The 19,324-nt window shown below is 45.0% G+C and overlaps 2 protein-coding genes across 4 annotated transcripts in view; one reads left to right on the forward strand and one right to left on the reverse strand.

The window, feature by feature from the left end:
• The window catches only part of LOC144152974 (poly(ADP-ribose) glycohydrolase-like), a 44,286-nt gene extending 31,633 nt beyond the window's left edge, over window positions 1–12,653 (forward strand). For both annotated transcript variants that reach the window (XM_077684592.1, XM_077684584.1), the window contains exons 17-19: window positions 1,677–1,785; window positions 5,700–5,934; window positions 12,412–12,653. In XM_077684592.1, coding sequence (XP_077540718.1) covers window positions 1,677–1,785; window positions 5,700–5,934; window positions 12,412–12,518 — 451 coding nt within the window. In that variant the 3' untranslated portion in view covers window positions 12,519–12,653. The remainder of the gene's footprint in view (window positions 1–1,676; window positions 1,786–5,699; window positions 5,935–12,411) is intronic.
• Window positions 12,654–13,413: 760 nt separating this feature from the next.
• The window catches only part of LOC144152985 (uncharacterized), a 167,409-nt gene continuing 161,498 nt past the window's right edge, over window positions 13,414–19,324 (reverse strand). For both annotated transcript variants that reach the window (XM_077684610.1, XM_077684603.1), the window contains exon 8: window positions 13,414–18,271. In XM_077684610.1, the coding sequence (XP_077540736.1) occupies window positions 17,966–18,271 (306 nt within the window). In that variant the 3' untranslated portion in view covers window positions 13,414–17,965. The remainder of the gene's footprint in view (window positions 18,272–19,324) is intronic.

A 19,324-nucleotide genomic window follows, 5' to 3' on the forward strand; every position in this document is an offset into this window, starting at 1 on the left:
CACATCGGATATATCGAACTTGGCGAACCTAGGATTACCGCCGAAACGCATGGTCTCACAGCAGTAATTGAGATGTTGAGCCTGACATGGAGCGACGTGACGCCGGACACTTTCCGTAACTGAAGGAGAGTGGAAATCCGGGCTAGTTGAAACTGGTCCATGACTGCAACTCCGCACAACAAAACGGCACCATAGAATTCCTTCGGGGATTTCTTTAGTGTCGTCGACGGCCAGGTTGCCGTCACTGTGAGCCCCTTTGTCGCAGACACCATCATCGATGTCATGTTAGCTAATGCTGTTGAAAGCTCCAAGAGGCAGAGGATGTCGCGGGTGAAAGCCATTTACCGCTTAATGAAGCACTTTCGGCAGTTGATACGCTCTGCCATTATTACTTCGATACTGGAGAACGTGGACTCGAATGCTATCCTAGTTGACGCCGCCAAAATGAAAGTGAAAACAAGAATCGCCTGTCCTTTGCGAAGAAGGCAGTTGAGGCGGAAAGTAACCTTATTGCTTGTAATAAATGGATTGTTTTGTGTATGGTAACGACTTACGACATACTTTATTGTGTTAGTTTCCACATGTGGGGATGGGGAAAGGGGGGGGGGGGTCCCGCATATTGCGAACTCGTAACAAAAAACTCGTTATCGGCGGGTTTCGCTATATCGAACTAATCGCGGCACATATTGCAGTTCGCTATAACCGGGTTTGACTATAAGAACCTCTGTACGTGGTTCTTACTTTTGTGCCAAGGCTTCACCTTGCCTCTCAGGGTTTTTGGGGAGCTCTTGTAGCAACCATTGCTAACCGGAGTTCTTCACACTATTATCATATTATCTGCCGAGTGCCTTCATCATCACGTACCCTTACACATTGTTCAGTGTCAGTGAAGTCATGTCGGCTTGGCATTCCTACAAAAGGACGCGTGCGTTTTGTTGGCGGCAGCAAGAGCCTTAAAGGCCAACTGCGCTCAAAATTTCAACCTTTTGAAAACGTTATTTTCGTATAGTCTGCCTAAAAATACTGCAAGGTACAAACGATGACAGCTGAAATACGTGGATCTGTGCGCAAACGACCATCGAAAATCGGACATTTGGAATCCGAAATTGCGAAGAGCGTGGCCATTACGGCCAGGTTGAAGTGACGCAGCAGCCGGGCCAGCCGGCCAGCAAGCCACCGCACACGGCCGGCCGGAGCTAACCTGTGCGCGATGCTCCTCCCTCGCCGCAGCCCTAGGAGAAGCGCATCCAGCACAGCCCAATCGATTCTCCTGGCTGGCCGTAGGGAAAAGCGCAGGGCCGGCCACAATGTCGCTTCCGTTTCATGGTTGTTTGCACGATCCACCGGCAGGTGCAGTGTCGCCTGCGGCGGAGCTTTTTTAAACGCTTCTAATTAATGAACCACACACTTCACAGGGCTACCAGTCATGCCCCAATTGGTTTGGTGGTACATACTGTACATTCAAAGTAAATTTGGCCGAGGTGAAATTTGAGTGCAGTTGGCCTTTAAAGAAGTAGTCTATAAAAGATAACACTTACGTCATGAACGATGATCGTCTTCTGCAGAGAACCAAGCATCATTGATGTACACTCTTATTTTACCGTACTTTTTTCTCAATGCTGACCACGACTTTTTTTTTTTTTTTTTTTTTTTTTTTTTTTTTTTTTTTTTTTAAGGGACTCTTGGCACAGAAGGTGTACAGAAGTGGTGGCCATGGACGCGCTGTGTTTTGTGAAACCCTACGAGCAGTACAGGCCTCCCAACATCAGGAGGGAGCTAAACAAGGTAATTAAACCAACATGCTGCCACCTTTCTTGGGGGAAGGACAGAGTCTCAGTGGTGCAGCTGCTGAAAGGACACAAACTGGAAGGAACAGGGGTGATGCAGCTGCTTTTGTTGTGGGCATCTCCATTATCCCGTCTGGTGTAGTGCAAAGGGACCTTGTAAATTAGAACAAGTCTGGTCTGAAATGCAGACCTTGGTTCGTCTAAACTGCTGCCTGGGAGTAAACAAGGCCTTGTAGTAATGGGAAGAAGTACTGATAAGAACGTTTTTAGAGCGCAGCGCTTAGTGGCAATGAAGACAAAATAAAAGTTTGGGTTGTTCCAAAGATTTTGGTGTTTTACAGTGCCCCCAATGCAGCAAATGCTGTATTCACTGAGAAAGTAAACATTTTAAGCCAAAATTTTAATTTTCCCGCTAAATCTTGTGTTTCATGGTGTCAGCGATGATGTATTTAGGGAATGGGCCTAAAACAAATGTTAGTATGTTGACTAAGGCTGCTGCATACTAATGCTGGTGATGGTGTTAATAGGAGCCTTTATTTTCCATTTGTATGAAGTCTAGTTAGGTGTAGCTGTTCAAAGCATCACTTATCTCTAGTTTCCTCTTCCATTTGTATTGCTCTGTCAGTTGTGATGCTGTAATTAGTGGAACCTGTGTTTTTCTAACTGGTTGAAAAAGTGGTCGTGTCGGTACTAATTGAATGTTGCGTAAAAGCCATCTCAATTTCGTCTTGGGTTTGCTAGAAATAAAAAAATTGCAAGATGTTTGACCCTATAAGTCTGCTCCTCAAAAGATTTTCATTGCTCTAAAACTTGCCTTTGTATGCTCCAAAACTCCTCTGCTCCAAAGCTGCTCCAAAACACCGTTATTTCTGCTCCCCAAACTGCTCCGAAAGGCTCAAGCCCACTTCCACACCTGAGCTTTATTGCTGTTTCAAAACGGCTCCATAAACATCTCTACTGAGAAAAAGGGGCTATTTTATCATCACTAACTTAATAATCAGTCCCATTGCTACTGCATTTACTGGCACACTGATTTGAGCTCTTATCATTTAGGGTGCAAGTTTGCATGCACGCAACAAGGATTTGTTTGAACAGAAGCATTTTTTAAACTGAGTGGCCACTGTGTAGTGGCCACTGTGTGTTTTGTGCATTGCATACATGAAAAACCAAAGAAACATTTTTTTTAGTTTGATTGGCTTGTCCCGGAATTCGGTTCAAACAATTTGACTTAACAGAAACCATCGCCTCCTGTATTTGTTCAGTGCCAAATGCATCAGCACCGCGTGCCAAACCGAGCCCTTGTTTGCTACTTCTGCCGCTCTTCCCCAATTGCTAGCCTTCCCATTGCTTTGGTCACATGATCAGTTTAAGAGTGCAAAGTGGCAACGTGTGCGTAACCTAGAGCACTTCTTCACGGGGAGCACTCAACCGTTGCACTTAATTTTTTTATGCCTGGCAAGAGTGCCACTACTCAACGCCACCTAGAGAACGTGGTGCTCAAAACCTCTTTGGTGGTTTTGAGCATCGGTTGCCTTGCCAACCATGCACAGGGCGCTTTCGAGGGGACCTTGCGGTCAAGCTAGCCTGGTTGAGCCCAATTAAGCTTACGGAACTACCTTACGGCAAGTCAGAGAACCAGGTGGCCCCAGTGCTGCTGTTGTGAAGCAAGGAATGCATTTGCCGTTTTAAAAATGCAGAAGGCAATGATATTCACCAGTGCTTGCCCAGGAATGTTGTTATAGGCTAGTGCAGAATTATTGGCTTGGAGCCAGCTCCAAGGGGGGCTACACGAGCTTGCCGCATTATTGCACTCATTGGCGTTCTGCTGCTGAAGTGTGTCAAACGTGTTACGAGACCACCAAACTGAGAGGGTAGAATCTGCACTTTCTTAAAAAGAGGCGTTTACGATTTCTTTTGCAACGTCGTTGAATGCAGAAAAGGCAAAAACAATCCTTCTGGCTAAAAATGGTGTGGGGAGGCGAGAAGGGATTCAAGCAAATGCAGATGAAATGGCATGCCTATCATGGTTCACGCAGCCTTTATTCATTCTTGGCCAGTCGCCCATGTAGATATGTGCGCCGGTAAGGGCCTGGGGCCATTCTGCTTTCTTGACACCAGATGACCCTCCAGGTCTGTCTAGCAACCAATAGACCTATAAATACTTGGCTGTCCCCCCTAAATTTTTGCTGGTACTGGTTGCATTGAAGGGAAATTGTGTGAGGGCCAAATGTCCCAGCCGTAAAGTTGACCATCACGGATTTGTTCAGTAAAAATTGTGGGCCATCCTCACATGGCCCACAATGCTGCTCCCTCAAAGTGTTTTTGTCCCAAAAATTATTTCTTTTTCTAGCTACCCTTTTATCTCCAAGGTTTAAAGCAAAATTAGGTCAGTCAAAAAATTCATAAAAACAGCACTTCTTTTTCAGTCACCCACATTTTTTTTGTGGACATCATGTTGAGGCCCTGGGCTGCTCTATGCCGCATTTTTAACATATTTTTGCTTTTTTTCTTTTTGCTCTCATTACACCATTCAGCAATTACACGATGTTGAGCATTCTCAAACATTTTTAGCAAATAGAAGCTCATTCTATCAGCCATTGAAGCGTTTCTGTATTGTACCATTGTGGACAATTGGTAAAAAATTTATTGACACTGAAAAAAGGAGAAATGTGCAAGAAAACACTTGTCAAATTTGGAAAAATTTCCTTTCTAGCCCATATTCCCCCCAAAATCGTGCATTGTTGTGCTCATAGTAAAAATATCAAATACAGGGCATTCGCTAGTACAAACGATCACAGTTTATTTCAGAAAGATTAGTCACAACAGTTTTTGTTTTAGCAGAGAAAAAAATTTTGGATTTGTACACGGACACTACTTCACCATGTTGTTCCACAAGGCATCTTCTCTGCACGGCATGCGCCTGCCTGCGTGAAAGCCGCACGATCCAGCGGGTTGGCGCTGCAAGAATACATTTTCCTGCAATGGTATTTGGTGGCGTCAAATGGGAAAAAGGGATAATTCGCGTGTTGGTGGGAAAAGTACAACGTGGAGCTAGCGGTAGTGCACCCATTCTATGAGCACGTGTAGACTCAACGGCTGGCAGGACATAGATGTGCATTTAAGGCATCAGGGTATGTTATGCGTGGTATCTTTAATGTATGCCAAATATTATGAAATAAGCAGTGGCGGAGTCATCGAGTTACACGGATTTATTTGTATGCGTTAGCGATTCTATGAGCACGTGTAGACGCAACGGCTGGCAGGACATAGACGTGCATTTAAAGCACGTGCAATAAAGCATCTTTGTGTTTGGTAGCCGTAACTTGCATGGGTTCGCTTGCTCGCCAAGAGGGCAGCAGCTTTGGCATGCAGTGGCCGTTGCAGCTGCTGGTGCCAAAGAGCTCGTGTGCCTGACCTGCTCACGCCATTTGCAAGGATTAAGTAGCCTTCGCATTGCTCGGCTGTAGAGATTAAATTGATGTTGCAATGTAGTGCAGGTGTCTTGCAGATAGCTTTCACTTTGATCGTTACAGTCGGCAATGTTTGCACAGTCGTGCTCAAGGTGTGTATTCAGTGTCTCTTTGCACTAGTATCACATTTTGACATTAAAGTGCTTCCAGCTTGGAGTATAAAAGCCATTGTTAAGGTTAATTTTGTGTTGTCACAACTGCAGCATTGAGTGCATTGAGGGGAATTTGTGCTACCTTTTAAGAATCAAACTTACCACGGGGGCTCATGCTGAATGTTTGGAAGGCATGAAGATCATGTCAGGACTTTGGCCAGCACACGAGGTCGCCAGCCCGAAGGACGTGTGACCCGGTGGCACGTCCGTGTGGTCGTTGTCCACTGTCGCAGACTGGGGCGGATCGTGCTTCCAGTTTTAAAGCAAATCTCTCGTCCTTGTTTTTCTAGGCGTACTGTGGGTTCATGTGCCCCGAAAAGCCCCCTGCGGAGCGTTCAGCTATCGCCACAGGCAACTGGGGCTGTGGTGCCTTTCGTGGGGACCCGCAACTCAAAGCCATCATTCAGCTAATGGCGGCATCAGCTGCGGGCCGTAGACTGGCATACTTCACCTTTGGTGACAAACGACTATGCAAGAACCTGAGTGCTATGTACGACTTTCTCAAGGGCCGCCGTTTGACTGTGGGTAAGTCACAGATGGCTAAGCTCAGTAGAAAATTTTTGATTACTAAGTTTGCCTCCTTTCACCGAGCGCACAGTTGTATGGAGAGGTCGCCACACTCGTATCAAATGTTTTCTTGTTTTAGCGTGCTAGAACAACTTGAGTGCAAACATATCCTGAAGCCGTAATGGGGACCAAGGGTTCAGGCTGGGAAACACGACCGAAGGATCACTGCAAAAAGAGGGGACTTTAGATTGGCATTGGTGCCTTTGGGGCGATGAAGACAAAATGCATGTTTTTTGTATTCAAAATATTTGGTGTTTCATAGTACCCCCAACACTTTATTCATTGAGAAATTAAACAATTTAAGCCAAAACTTTACTTCTCCCACTGCATCTTATGTTTGGTCACATCAGCCATGATATATTGAGAGGAAGTACCTAAAGCGAAGGTTAGTATGTTGACTGAGGCTTCCGCCGTATGAATGACCCCCCCTTTCGTTATCTCGGTTATTGCCCGCCTTCCTAGATGGCACAGCAATACCGCTCAAGGACCACAGTTTGCATTTGTTTTGTCTTGCAGACCTACTACCGCATTTTTGTTGCGGTTAATAGTAAACGTTTCATGAAACAATGAGTATGACTTGACGAGCAGGGTCACAAAAGTGGCGGTGTCGCTTATGCCAGTTGGCCGGTGTCGTGTTAGACAAGCCAAACGTGCCTGGCGGCTGTGTAAGGCAGCGTCAGCCAGCGTAGTGCCACACTAACTGCTTCCATGTTTACGTGTTTGTTTGTAACTTTGTTTACTCCACCACTCTTACTGCTATAAAAAGAACGTTCACTAAATTTAAGCTCAAATAACTCGTTCCGCAAGCCTATAATCCCCTGTGTAATTTGCGTCGGATTTTGCCTGCCTCAGCCAATCGCACCAAGCTTCCCATAAATACGTCACAAGTTCAGTGCGGAGAAGTAGCTGGTGGGTCGCATGCCTATTCTCTGTTTTCCTCATCATATAGCTTATTTGTGAGAAGCTTGCATAAAAGGTGGTGTCAGTGTTATTCTAACGAGGGAATCTTTCAAATGAACCAAACTTGTATTTTGTCTTCATGGCCACTTTAATACCAGTGCAGCAGCATGTCATCCTAGAACAAAATGCTTTTTCCATGCCACACCGTGCTTTCTCGTCCTTTCTGAACACTGTTCTCCTTGGGTGCTCCGCCTACTGCGGTTAATTGTGGCAAGCTTTGGCTAGCACCTGTGCAGGGACGAATGATCCTGTAGCATAGACAGCCGACATCACAGCAGAGGCTTCCTAGCTCAGGCCGTTCTCATTTGTGCTACTCTATGGGGCATTGTGGCAAATGGGAAAACAAGTTTGCCATTTCTCCGTTGAAATGCATGGCTTTATTTGCGTGTGCTTTAAAACTTTGAAATTGAACAACCTTTTATTTCTGCATTAACCTTGGATGGCCACAAGACAGGAAGGAAGGATGTAGATCCTGGAAGCTGCCTGGGCTAAAAAAGTGTTGCAGGGCTCTTTTCATAATTGTCCTTACGTTTCAAATTCTGTTCAACATCTTCAGTGGTCAGGGTCGTGTTTACAAGAATAACAGCATGGGATAGTGGACATAAGGAACAAAAAAAAAAAAAAAGACCATGTTCTCCTCCCACTTTTGCTCTAAGATAGCTGATGCAAAAAGACAAATCACAAAAAACCTGAGAGCGAGAGCATGGTGTAAAAAAAATGTCTTAACATGGGGAAAGCAGCCAGGCTGGTTGGTTCATACTCGGAATAATAACAGCAGTGCACAATACAGGACACCTGAAAAGGAGCAGGTGTATTCTCATTTCTTGATTTGATTGATTGTAGGGTTTAACGCGCCGACGCAACGCAGGCGATGAGGCGCGCCGTAGTGGAGGGCTCCGGATTAATTTTGACCACCTGGGGATCTTTAACGTGCGCCGAAATATCGAACACACGGTCTTCTCATTTCTTCTGTTTTTTTTTCATCATGCAATGTTATCTCTGCTCATCTCTCTTTTCACTGGTCTCCACTTTTGTATGTTGCTGCTGTTGTCATGATGATAATCTAGTTGGCCTGATGGCTTTCATGTTCTGGTTCACCAACCGCAGCATTGTGTGTCCTGCTTGTGAGCATGGTGGTATAATATCGGGCTGAAAGTTCATGTTCCTTGTGTTCCTTGTCTCTTGCTGCAGTGGTACGTTAAGGCTCGTGGGAGACCTTTTGGTCCTTTTGCCAATCCAAAAAAGCAATGGGCAGTTGTCTTAGTTATGGTGACTCAGTGGTGTTATACGGGCAGGGATGCTGGAAGATTGATTGGTGAACGGCACACTAGGGAATACTTGATTGGCCAACGAAGCAAGTAATGAGGTTGTGTGGAAAAGCATTTATGAGCTTTCTTTGCTCGTGGAGGAGCATGCTGCTTCTGATGAGAAGGGCAACTCTTCTGCTCTTGGAGGAGCTGGATGGTTGACTGAGCTTCACGAGCTTTTTATCCCCCTGCCGACGGCAGGCGTAAAAGCCAAGGCGGCACTACTTACAGCTTTGCTATTAAAACCCAATGTCGGGGGGGGGGGGGGGGTATCGTTTACATTCACCCCGTGTTCCAAAGGCTGTCAAAGCAGATTACTCCTCCACCATGGGGATATAATCCTCATGTACGACTCATTGCACCAACCCTACCTGTGGCACGGGAAAACTGCTTTGACTATAGAAGGGAAAAGCCCTGTTGTTGTAAATTACTTTACCTCATGCGGCATGAAATTTTTAGGCAAGAAAACAGCTTTCATTCAAGCCTTTTTTGGGGAGGCTTTCTGGTTGAGGAAAGTGCAATGATGTTTGTAGGTAAACGAATGTGCACATTCGTGCTTAAAGGAGCGATGAAGATAAAATACATGTTTGTTTTATTTGAAAGATTTAGTGTTTTATAGTGTCCCCAGCACTTGCGCGGCAGCAAATGATACCGTATTCACTGAGGAATTAATCAGTTTAGGTTAAAATTTTGATTCTCCCGCCAAATCGTGTGTTTTGGTGACGTCTACAGTGAAGTCATACTGGCGCGTATACAAAAGAACTTCCACTGCACCATTCGGCTCTGCAGCCTTGCTTGCCGTCAAACCTCCCAGATTGCGCTAGCATACTCAGCACTCCACCGTTGCTTTGTTTTTGACCGTATTTACACCTGGCTTGTTTTTGTTACGGTAGAAAGTAATCGCTTCGTGAAACATGGTGTTTGCTTGACTAACAGGGTCACGTAAGGCAACGTCGCTTACACCAATCGGCCAGCGTCTTATCAGACAACTCCAAAGCGTTCGGACTGCTAGGCAGCTAAAACAAGCATAGTGCGCCCAGTACCAACAGCAGTGCGCATCGGTACTTCTATGTTTGCGTGTATTTTCGTAAGTTTTGCTGTTCACCACACCATTCTTACTGCTGTAAAATGGATATGCATTACATTTAGCCGCAAATAGCTCGTTCAGCAAGCTTATAAGCTCTGCCTAATTCGCGTTTGCTTTTGCCGGCCTTCGCCTATCGCAGAGCAGGCTGGTATGACATCATAGGTTCTGTTGGGGGAAATGAGCTAGTGGGTCGCATGGCTATTCCCTTTTTTCCAAATTATATAGCTTATTTGAGCGAAGTTTACGTTAATATTGGTGTGAGTATGATTCTAACGAGGCGATCTTTTGAATGAACCAAACTTGTGTTTTGTCTTCATGGCTCCTTTAAAGGGACATTGAAGTGATTTTCAAACATTGCAACATTATTTGTGCAGACTAAAGTCCGGAGTCCATAGGCCATGCTACTGTGGGTGCAAATTTGTTTACTGGTAAAATCAATTCGGAAGTGCTGGTCTCCTTTCTGCATCCTCCTCGCCAATTTCCTATGACATTTCTTATGACACTTACTGCATCGGATTTGCTTGACTACGCCAACTGTGCGAGACATGCTGTGGGCATAGAGTTTCTCAATATTGCCTACAGTGGAAACTGTCGCTGCAATCGCACGCCTTCATGGGAACAGTGGTTACCCGGTGAATCGGATTGGCAGCAAGTGGCTAGTGCAGAGGGCTACGGATTAGACTTGTCGGCTCTGAAGTGTTTGTTTTAGTTCTGTTCTCGGCATGCTTTTTCGTTTTCCCGTCACGTGATTAGCACTTGGCGCATGTGCTCGCGTTAGCGGGGAGGCTTCTCAAGATCAAAGGGTCACCACATGCAGCAACGGCGACAAGCGGTGCTCAAAACGTAACTCAGTAGGTACAACAAACAGATTGTGTGGTCAACAGCGACAAGTGAAGATAATTATTGCACTGCCGCCAGTGTCCTTCATCGTCGTCGCTCTTCGCTACAGTTCACTGTATTGCTGCCGCTCGCTTGTGGGCTGCTTCTGGCCGGCAAAAAGCGAGTGAGGGTCCCGGCGGCCTGTGTATGCAGCTTGCCGCTGTCGCCCACGCTATCCGTTCGCTGTACCCATTGAGTTACGATTTTTGCGTCGCTTGTCGCCGTCGCTGCTTGTGGTTACCCCTTGAAGCATCCACTGACAAGCGCAATGAGGGAACATACATGGCGACTCGGCAAGCCGGTGTTTATGTGCCATTTGAAGGAGCAGTGCAATTTGATATTGCTTTGCGCGCATGCCTGAAGACTTACTTGAAGTGATAGGCTTCACCTAGAGCTTTATTTATATCTGCTTGGACAGTACAAATAAATACAACGCAACTAAATCACTTTTGCATCTGTAGCTGTTGCATATGCTTCGCCCTCCAAGAGCGAAGCAGACGATAATACAGTATTGAGAGAAAGCATGAACGCAGTTTAAGACAATCTAAATAATTAATTTTCAGCTAAATGTTACAAAAAGAAACCGAAGAATACAGCATCTAGTTAGGAGTATGTCATAATTTATAAATATATACGGGACGGCCCGCTGTTATCTGGCAGCGTGAGCAAAACACAGGACTCCTGCTTTTTTTTTTTTTTTTTTTTTGTAACCAACAGTATTATTTCTCAAACTGAGCACTCTAACACAGCAGTTTAAGAAAAAGTTAAATTTATCAATCGTGGCACTTTTGGCAGCGTTTTTTAAACAAAAACTTTATTTGCGTAGCTACAAAGTCGTTGCCGGCAATGCCACGCCAAACTCCGGCCGAACTACCGGGTATGGCGGCACCCATGGAGACACGGAGCGCTTTCACAGAATCTTGTAGACACTAGCGCCAGATTCCACTCTAGGTAATCTAGTGAGAAACCATGGCTGTGAGCCTCCTTGTAACCGAGCGAACAAAGTGAACACCAAAGATAGGCAAGATAGAGCTAGCAGGAAAGTGGAGGAGGAAAGTATGGCGAAAGTGTGAGGGGGGAGTATGCCAAGGCCACATGAGACATGCTCGATGGTGGTGACGCACTGCGAGATGATGCCAGAATAGCGCGTGCCGTCATGCATTTGCTGATGACACGGTCACTTCCAGAGGCGCAGCAGCTATGCGCCGTCACCGGAAATACTGCAGTTCACGCTGTGCTCAAATTTTGCATTAGGGAGTATCGTAATCGTCAGGGAATTTTTGAGTTGATTTTGTTTTGTTTAGGTAATGTTCTCTATACCGTATTTACCATTTTGCGCTGCAACCTTCATTGCTCCATAAAGGAGTTGGCAGACTGCATGCAAACAAACACTGACGCGCTGGTGAGTTCTTGTTGGCGGGGTGTCAAATCAGCCGACTGTCAGCATGGTGCAAATGTGCCTCTTGCAACAGATAAGAGGCACCTCTTACAGGTCCTGCAAGTTCCAAAGGTGGGGGCAAAACATCTCACAGTGGAGCATCTTTGCCACTGCATATGCCTTGCCTAGTGAACGGTACGATTCAAAATGGTGCTGGCGGGCTTATCTGACCCATTCTGCAGCCGACAACGTGGCAGAAGCACAGTAGGATGATTCCTGGGATATCTAGAATACGCGAGCAATGTTAACATCAGATGCCAACCATGTTGTTGCATGGAACTGAAACCCAAAGTGGTTTGAAGAACTCTCCAAAAGTAAACCGCAAGAACTACATTCCGACGCATATGCTTGTTGCCAATAACAATAACACTGCAGTTTTTTCCTAAAGAAAAAACAACATTCGCAGAAATGCAAATGTGTATGCATGAACTTTCAAATCTTGGACATCGTCCAATCACATCGCAAGACGAACTCACGTCATTTTGCATCACAGCTGCAGTTGTTTATTGCTGCCACAGACGTCAAATGTCAAATGATTTTTTTTTCTTTCAGGCTTTATAAACTAAATGCTGCTTTTGTGACCAGATAACCAAGTATGTTTGTTTGAGCCTGTCTATCCAATGCAAACACAAAAAGAAATTTGGCAAATCCACTTCAGTGTCCCTTTAATATGCCAACTTAATCTTGTTTCCTTTTTTTTTTTTAACTATCTGAGAGCATGTATGAATTGTAACAGTCTAACGCTGTCTAACTTGTTATCGCAGGTGACCTCTATGAGCTGCTGGTTAAGTACAGCCAGCATCGGCTGCAACAAGCAGGCCAGTCCAATACCAGTCTTTTCGAGTATTTGTACACCACTTGCACGCCATGACTTACCTTTGTTTTGTTTTTTTTTTTTACCTGCGTGTCACTGGACAAGCAAGCACCAAATTGAAAATGAGTCTGTAAATAAGTATTCTTTCACATTTGCCGAGACCATTGTAAATAAACTGCTCTGGTAATCAAATTCTGTTCTTCAAACAAAATTTATGGGGGATGCCTGGAACTTTCTAAGAATGTGAAGGCGAAAAGCCTAGTTGGACCTCCTGTTGAACTTTTCGGCCACGCCCGTCAGCACTTGACCATCCTTCTGGACATAACCCTCCAAAGCCTACGCACTTGCCATCGCCAGGAGTCTTCTGTAAGCCCCTGTCAGTGCCTTCACCTCTCAATGTGGCTCATATTGCATGTGCGGCAGCGGCCTACCTTCATCTGGCGCTGCGCTCCATCGCCCTTTCTTGGAGCCCTCCTCCGACCCTTCTCTGGAACTTCCCTTTCCCTTTCCCAGCGTACTGTTTGGTTTTCTTTGCGATTCGGTGTACCTCACCAACGATTTTCTGTACCTCACATGTCATTCTATGATACAATAGAGGTCTAAGGCTTTCAACTTCAAAAAATGTGACTGGTTGTAGATCACAAATGACATGTGCCACTTCTGTACTGCACACACATGTGCATGCATGTGTGCGAGGCTAGTGTTTCTGCCAGAAAAACAACTTCATGTAACCGACTTTTATTTTATTAATAAATAAAATGCATCCGAATGTGCTATGAAACATATGGCACACGGTTCAAGTGAATGACACTTTTGTTTCACATTGTAACAAGTGTAGGTGATGGTATCTGAAAACAAAAAGAAATCTATAAAAAAAGGAGAAAACAACGTAGAGGACGGCACCACTTTACAGAATTTTCTTTAGCGTGTGCCACACTGCTATTAAAGCAACCAACAGTGCAACTCAATGGCGCCTCAAAACATAAACAAAAAAAAAAAGATGCAATGGAGTGAATGCGGTCTCCCCTTTGTCATTCGTTAAAAGCACTGCACCCGGGAACCCCTACCCGGGAGCTGCCTTTCAGGACTCGCACACATTCAGAAACAGGTTAAAAACTGGAAACGTTTTCCCCTTCCCCAGGATCGTCAATCTAAAACAGTACTCTGTCCGCCAGATTCTGTTGTGAAAAATTCCTGGCGGAACATCAAGTCTTCCTACACAGTACCAACAATGAAGGCAGTGTTCCCATGCTCCCTGAGCTCACAAGTACAAATGTTTGTGCCGGCACAGCTGTGATTTGAAAAATAAGAACGCTACGCCCCAGTCGAAAGGGACGACGCGTCTTCAGAAACCATGGCTGCTAAAGTTGGCCGCAATTCCGACCTGGGGTCTGGCGGGCGAGTGTAGATCAGAAACGAAACACGCCAAGCCCTGGGCATTTGCGTTAGAGTTCCAGAGCCGAGGCTGTTCTTGATTTTAGCACCTTGGCATTGCGCTTTGAAGATGCCAAAAACATCCAGTGCCAACGCATCATTCGTAGCAATTTTTTACAGCCAGGTTCGCAATTTTGATCTGGCTAAATAATATTGCAGCATCATTACACAATATATATCTTCTAGTTTGGGGCATCAGCATACCGATATATTGAGTTTTATCATTGTTTTATCATTGTTGCTTGAGAGTTATTGCATCGCAAATGCCAAGCACCACATACATTCAATAATACAACATAAAGCATGTAATTTAGTGAGAGGGTTCAGCTGTGTGATGCATAATGCCATCTGTGGTGCAGTTGTGCAAGTGTTATTGGTGGTGTTGATTTTTTTATGCATCAGTCTGCTCACACCCCCTCTATTGCTCAAGAACATAAAAATTTTGCGTTACTAACTTGCCCCCAATCTTAGTGTGCGTTAATTCTTGCTGACTCCCCTCAGCCACATGCTCTCTCATCTGAAAATGTGACGGCTTTCCTTTTTTCTTTTTTCTTTTTAATGGGGCTTCTTTTCTGCATTGAATTGAGATTTAGATAGGCTTGTCGTTAATTTGTTCCCACTTGGTTCAAGGAGAAACGAGGTAATAGACAAGCTCTGGAAGGCAGAGCAACAAGTAAAGCTAGCACCCTGTTATCCGTTCGATATTTTTCACTACGTTTTATCATCTTTTTGCAAATTTTCTTCTTTCTCACATGATGGCATGCCATGCAACGCAACTATTGGCAGGCATTGTCTGGAAATCTAGCCAGATTTTCTTGTGTACATTTCGACGCTGAACAAACCTTGTAGGACTATGATTAGGTGTATTTCATGCAATAGCATGTGTTTGCCGGGAAATCATCAGCACTTTACACTCTTTTATGTCACTTTTGTTTGCATGTTGTGTTCATTGGCAGTCTGAGACTGTAACTCGTTTCTGTAGTGTTGCACTCTCGGGGAGGGAAAAAAAAATGGTATGTACAAATCCAAACTGCACCACTCTATGTACAACCACTTCAAATGCATACCTGCAGCTGTGGAATCTCCATAAAAAACACTCCCATAATTCTGAACCTTCTCATTCCAAACTCACTCAGCACCATCGATAAAGCATACAAAGCTGCTACATAATCATCACAAGCAATCAAAGCATTTACAAACTGTGACTCGACACAAAGCTCGAACAGTGTTTTGCTCTGCAGAGGAAACGAAAATAGCCTGGGTACATGAAGCCGTCGGCAAGTTTAGGAACAACTGTCGCAATGGAGAGAGGCTCTTTGATTAAGGTGACTCTACGGGGTTTGCGACTGAGCCAATGTGCGACCACAGGGTGCTGCTATTGCAGTGGGCGTACTTCACACTCGAAGCGGGCTGGGCGGCGATCCGTGTATGTGGACTGACTAATGGGTGACACACTACTACTCTATGGGGACACAGTGAACTAAATGAGATCAAGGTGTAAGAAAGAGCATTTGCCAGACTGTGCGAAGGAGACCTCCAAAACTATTGCACCAGAATGTGAGGTCTCGCGAGAAAGAAAAGACTGTTCTGCTGCCGACAACCTTGCTCTACACTTGTGCGAGTTACATATTCGTAGCCATTTGCGACCTTTTGGACGGCCGACAACACTTGGTGGCACGTATTAGCAAAACACCTTGCAAAACAGGTCAACACACAGTCTTTGGTTGTTGAAGAGCTTGCTGCAGTTGCATTCAGACGCACACTTTCCGCCATTCCGTCATCCGATTCCAGTCATGACACGAACATTTTCAACAAACCACCAACAGCAACTTGCACAAAATCAAATAGTAAGACACGGCATCTATGTTGTGATGTTCAAGGTCACGTACACATGCTTACACTTACATTAGCTACATACTATGCATTGTCACAAAATAGCACCCTAAAAGCTGGCAGCATAGTCATAGTGTAGCTATAGTAACTCGTCTTGTGCCCATTTTGGCAGTAGCAGAGTCCCTCGGTGGCTTTTGATCCATGGGCATTTGTCCAGGGTCTATCGCACTTGCGTATCCACTGTACTGGCGTTTAGTGGTATGCCTATTGTGCTCATAACCAATTCACACTTGTTTCCATTGGGAATTAGTGTTAAAAGCCCTTAGTGGCAGGCACGGCAGCATTCTCACTGCTGTAGGCAACATCTTGGATGCGTTGGAAGGTGCTACTGTGTACTGAAGTTTACAAAAAGAAAAGGGGGGGCATTCATGAAGAACTACTTCCAAAACCTTGTGGGATGCAAAGGCGCTTCTTGCACGTGAAAAACTTCACTTGTAACTCTTGAAACTTTTTGTAAGCAAACTCTAATATGATGTAATTATGTTCAAGCTGATGCTACAGTTTAACAAATCACAGAACACATTACATTTCGCATTACAGGGCATTGCCTTATTCCACATCCAGTTTTGATGAATAAATGCCTGTACGTGTGCTCGGTTGTATAACATGAAGCTACGTAAGATCCCAGTCTATTCAAACTGACTGGAGCCTTATGTTGAAGGACTATATCGCCATTTGGTTCATTTTGAAGCAGCAGCTCACTTTGCAACACTTTCAAGGAAAATGTTTTGCAAGAAGCGTAGTAATATCACTAGGTTTAGTAATTAACAATCTTTCTGGTGTCCTAACATGGTAACTGCCTAAAATATCACCCCTAATTTATCTCGCTAGCTCCTTGTATGGCCTACAGAGCTATTGCAATATGTGCTTGGGACAAGCCTTTAATTTTTTTGCTTCTATTCCGCCACATTTGCTCTTTAAAACGTTAAATTACTGTACATTCCATGCCCAAGTTACTGATTGGCTACATCTTCGTCATTTTATTTTAGCTTGGGCATCCCGTCATCGTGACAATGAGGCAGAGCTGCCATCCTGTTTGCTTTATTTATCCCTCATATATAATGTTCCCTGACTGTCTATGGTGCATACATAACTGCCTAAGGGGACCGCCTTTAGACAAAAACTTGGAACATTATTTCTCTGCCTAATTCGAATTTCCTGTTTCAAAGTGGTAAACTGGCAAACAAGTTTTATTTGCATCTTGCCGGTCTTTTTTTCTTTTTATGTGCGTGGTTTTGAGCTATCCATTGCTCAAATTCCAGTTGACAAGGGGCGCGCAATTTGGTAGCTTTTATTCCCCAACGAGTGGAGCTTTTTGTAGTGTTCGTGAGACTGGGAGCTTTGACAAGCCACTTGGAGCTGTTCAGCAGATAGGCTGCCGTGTACATAATACTGTATGCCATCCCACATTGGTGCGATGCCTTTATCGAAGAACAGACTTCTGATAAGCAGAGGCCACCGAGAGACTATGGCAGTAGTGTACCTAGGCAACATCTATAGTGAGTAGCTGAAGCAGACACAGACTCCCTAATGCGGAGACACATTCCGACAGCATAGGAGACCCACGCGAGTGCAAGAAGACCTTGTCGGACGTGCGTCACTTTGTAGTTAAAAAAGAAAATCACAACACGGCACGAGCGAGCAACATGCATTCGGCTTGTGCCAAAGCTACCGACTGCAAGCACACCTTCTACCACATTGACATGACGCGGCCAAACATTGCCGAGGTAAAGATGTGACACAACGCTTTCCCAGCACATGGGTCGTGACCCCAGCTAGGTGGATCACTGAATTCTTCAGAATAAATATACACCCACAATACATCATTGCAAATTGCCTTTGGCAACACAATGCACACAGGATGCACTGAGTTCCAGATAGCACAGAAGAGCATCTAGCCTGAGAAAAAAAAAAAAAAAAAAGCAGCTGTTCACTTGTTCAGCTTGTTGCAAGATACTCTGCACAGACATAAACACATGACAGTAATAAATGCAGGAATGGCATGAATCGAGAAGAGAAAAAAAAAATGCTGAAGCACGATCCATTTTTCATTGAGAGCTTGCGTGGCCGTTGTCAGATCTGCCCAGATGTGACTGCCGGGGGTGAGGGGGGATCACGGACGTTGTCAGCGAGGCACAGGCTTTGATGACAAGGACAACAGAAATGCAATGTGCTGTTCAAGTTATTTCTTTGGTACCGGCATGAACAAACGCATGCTGTACTTCGCTGACAACGTTGCGCACACGATGCTCAAGTTCTTCGTCACAAAGACTTGCCCTGGCACATGAGTCTAAGCTCCTGAAGCGCCGAACTGCACGAATGGCACTGGAATGCTCCGCTTGTGGCCGTCGCTGCTGCTGTGCTGTCGGCCGAAACTGGCCCAGTTCTTCGTTACCACCGCGTGCTGAATAGCTTCCGTTAAGCTCTCGGGAAGGCTGGTTTTCAGCAGCGGAGTTGCCAACTGGAACGGGTGTGCAGCCGTCCTGAAAACAGAGTTGCTCTTAGAGACTGTGTTGAACATGAATTCAGGGTTGATTCCTAGAATAAGGTGACTGGTGATGGGTGCATTTGTGTACAGAAACGCACAAAATGATGTGAGAGATGGAAAGGGATTGTGATGTTGCTCCCACCAGGGGCAGTGGCAGCCGTCATTCTACCCTACTGTGCGTACACATCCTCCACTTCCTCTCAAGAGTGATTTTGCATCTTGTATGAGAGTGTGCAAAACAGCGGTTCATCCACCACTGCCGCTTGTGAGGGACTGTGGTAATCCACTCGCCATTCACACCTTCCTCAGCCAGTGAAGATTGAGTCATCACGATGACGCACAGATAAATTTCTTTTTGGGACTAAACATGCATCACATTTCATGAAAAAAAAAAAGTTTACTTTCAAAAAGATTTTCTTTTTCTTTTTTTCAATCATTTGATGGCTTGCGTTCTTTAAGTGAACATATTAATCAAGCTTGATTTACAAAAGAAAATAAAAAACATATGGAGGCACCTGAGCAGTTCTTACGATGTGTAAATGCGAGAGCATTACTTGTTTCTCGGTGTGTGGCTTAGTTATATCGCTTAGTTTAGTGTTGCGGTACGGTGGATGGATGCTGTTTTCCTGCAGCAGGTCGCTTCGACAGCAGTGAACTGGCGCCGCAAAACAGCTGCCACCACGGCCCTTTCTGCGACTTTTCGTGGCTCTGCTCATGCTCAGGTGTTGCCTCGTAGCTCACACTCCTCTTCTTTGTGTTTCATTTCTGAGGCACACACTATTGAGTGCACTGCAGCCAATGGGAATTCGGTGTGCTGTTTTTCGGCCAGCTGCTTTGTGATGGTAGGGTCTTCACACAGTGAGCCAAGCAGTGCTCTCGGATTAAAATGGGGACAAAAAGAAAATGTGCTACATGAAAGAAACCATGCCTGACTGCTTTGTTGCACTGATGCAAGCGTTCGGTCTAAAAAGAATGGTGTAAAATTGAAACGAAACAAAAAAAAGGAAATCACGGCAGATGCCTAAAGACAGAAATAGGTTACAAGTGT

This window comes from Haemaphysalis longicornis, unplaced genomic scaffold (genome assembly GCF_048455015.1).
Source record: "Haemaphysalis longicornis isolate Haplotype H1 unplaced genomic scaffold, Haemaphysalis longicornis Haplotype H1 scaffold_1, whole genome shotgun sequence".
Taxonomy (NCBI): domain Eukaryota; kingdom Metazoa; phylum Arthropoda; class Arachnida; order Ixodida; family Ixodidae; genus Haemaphysalis; species Haemaphysalis longicornis.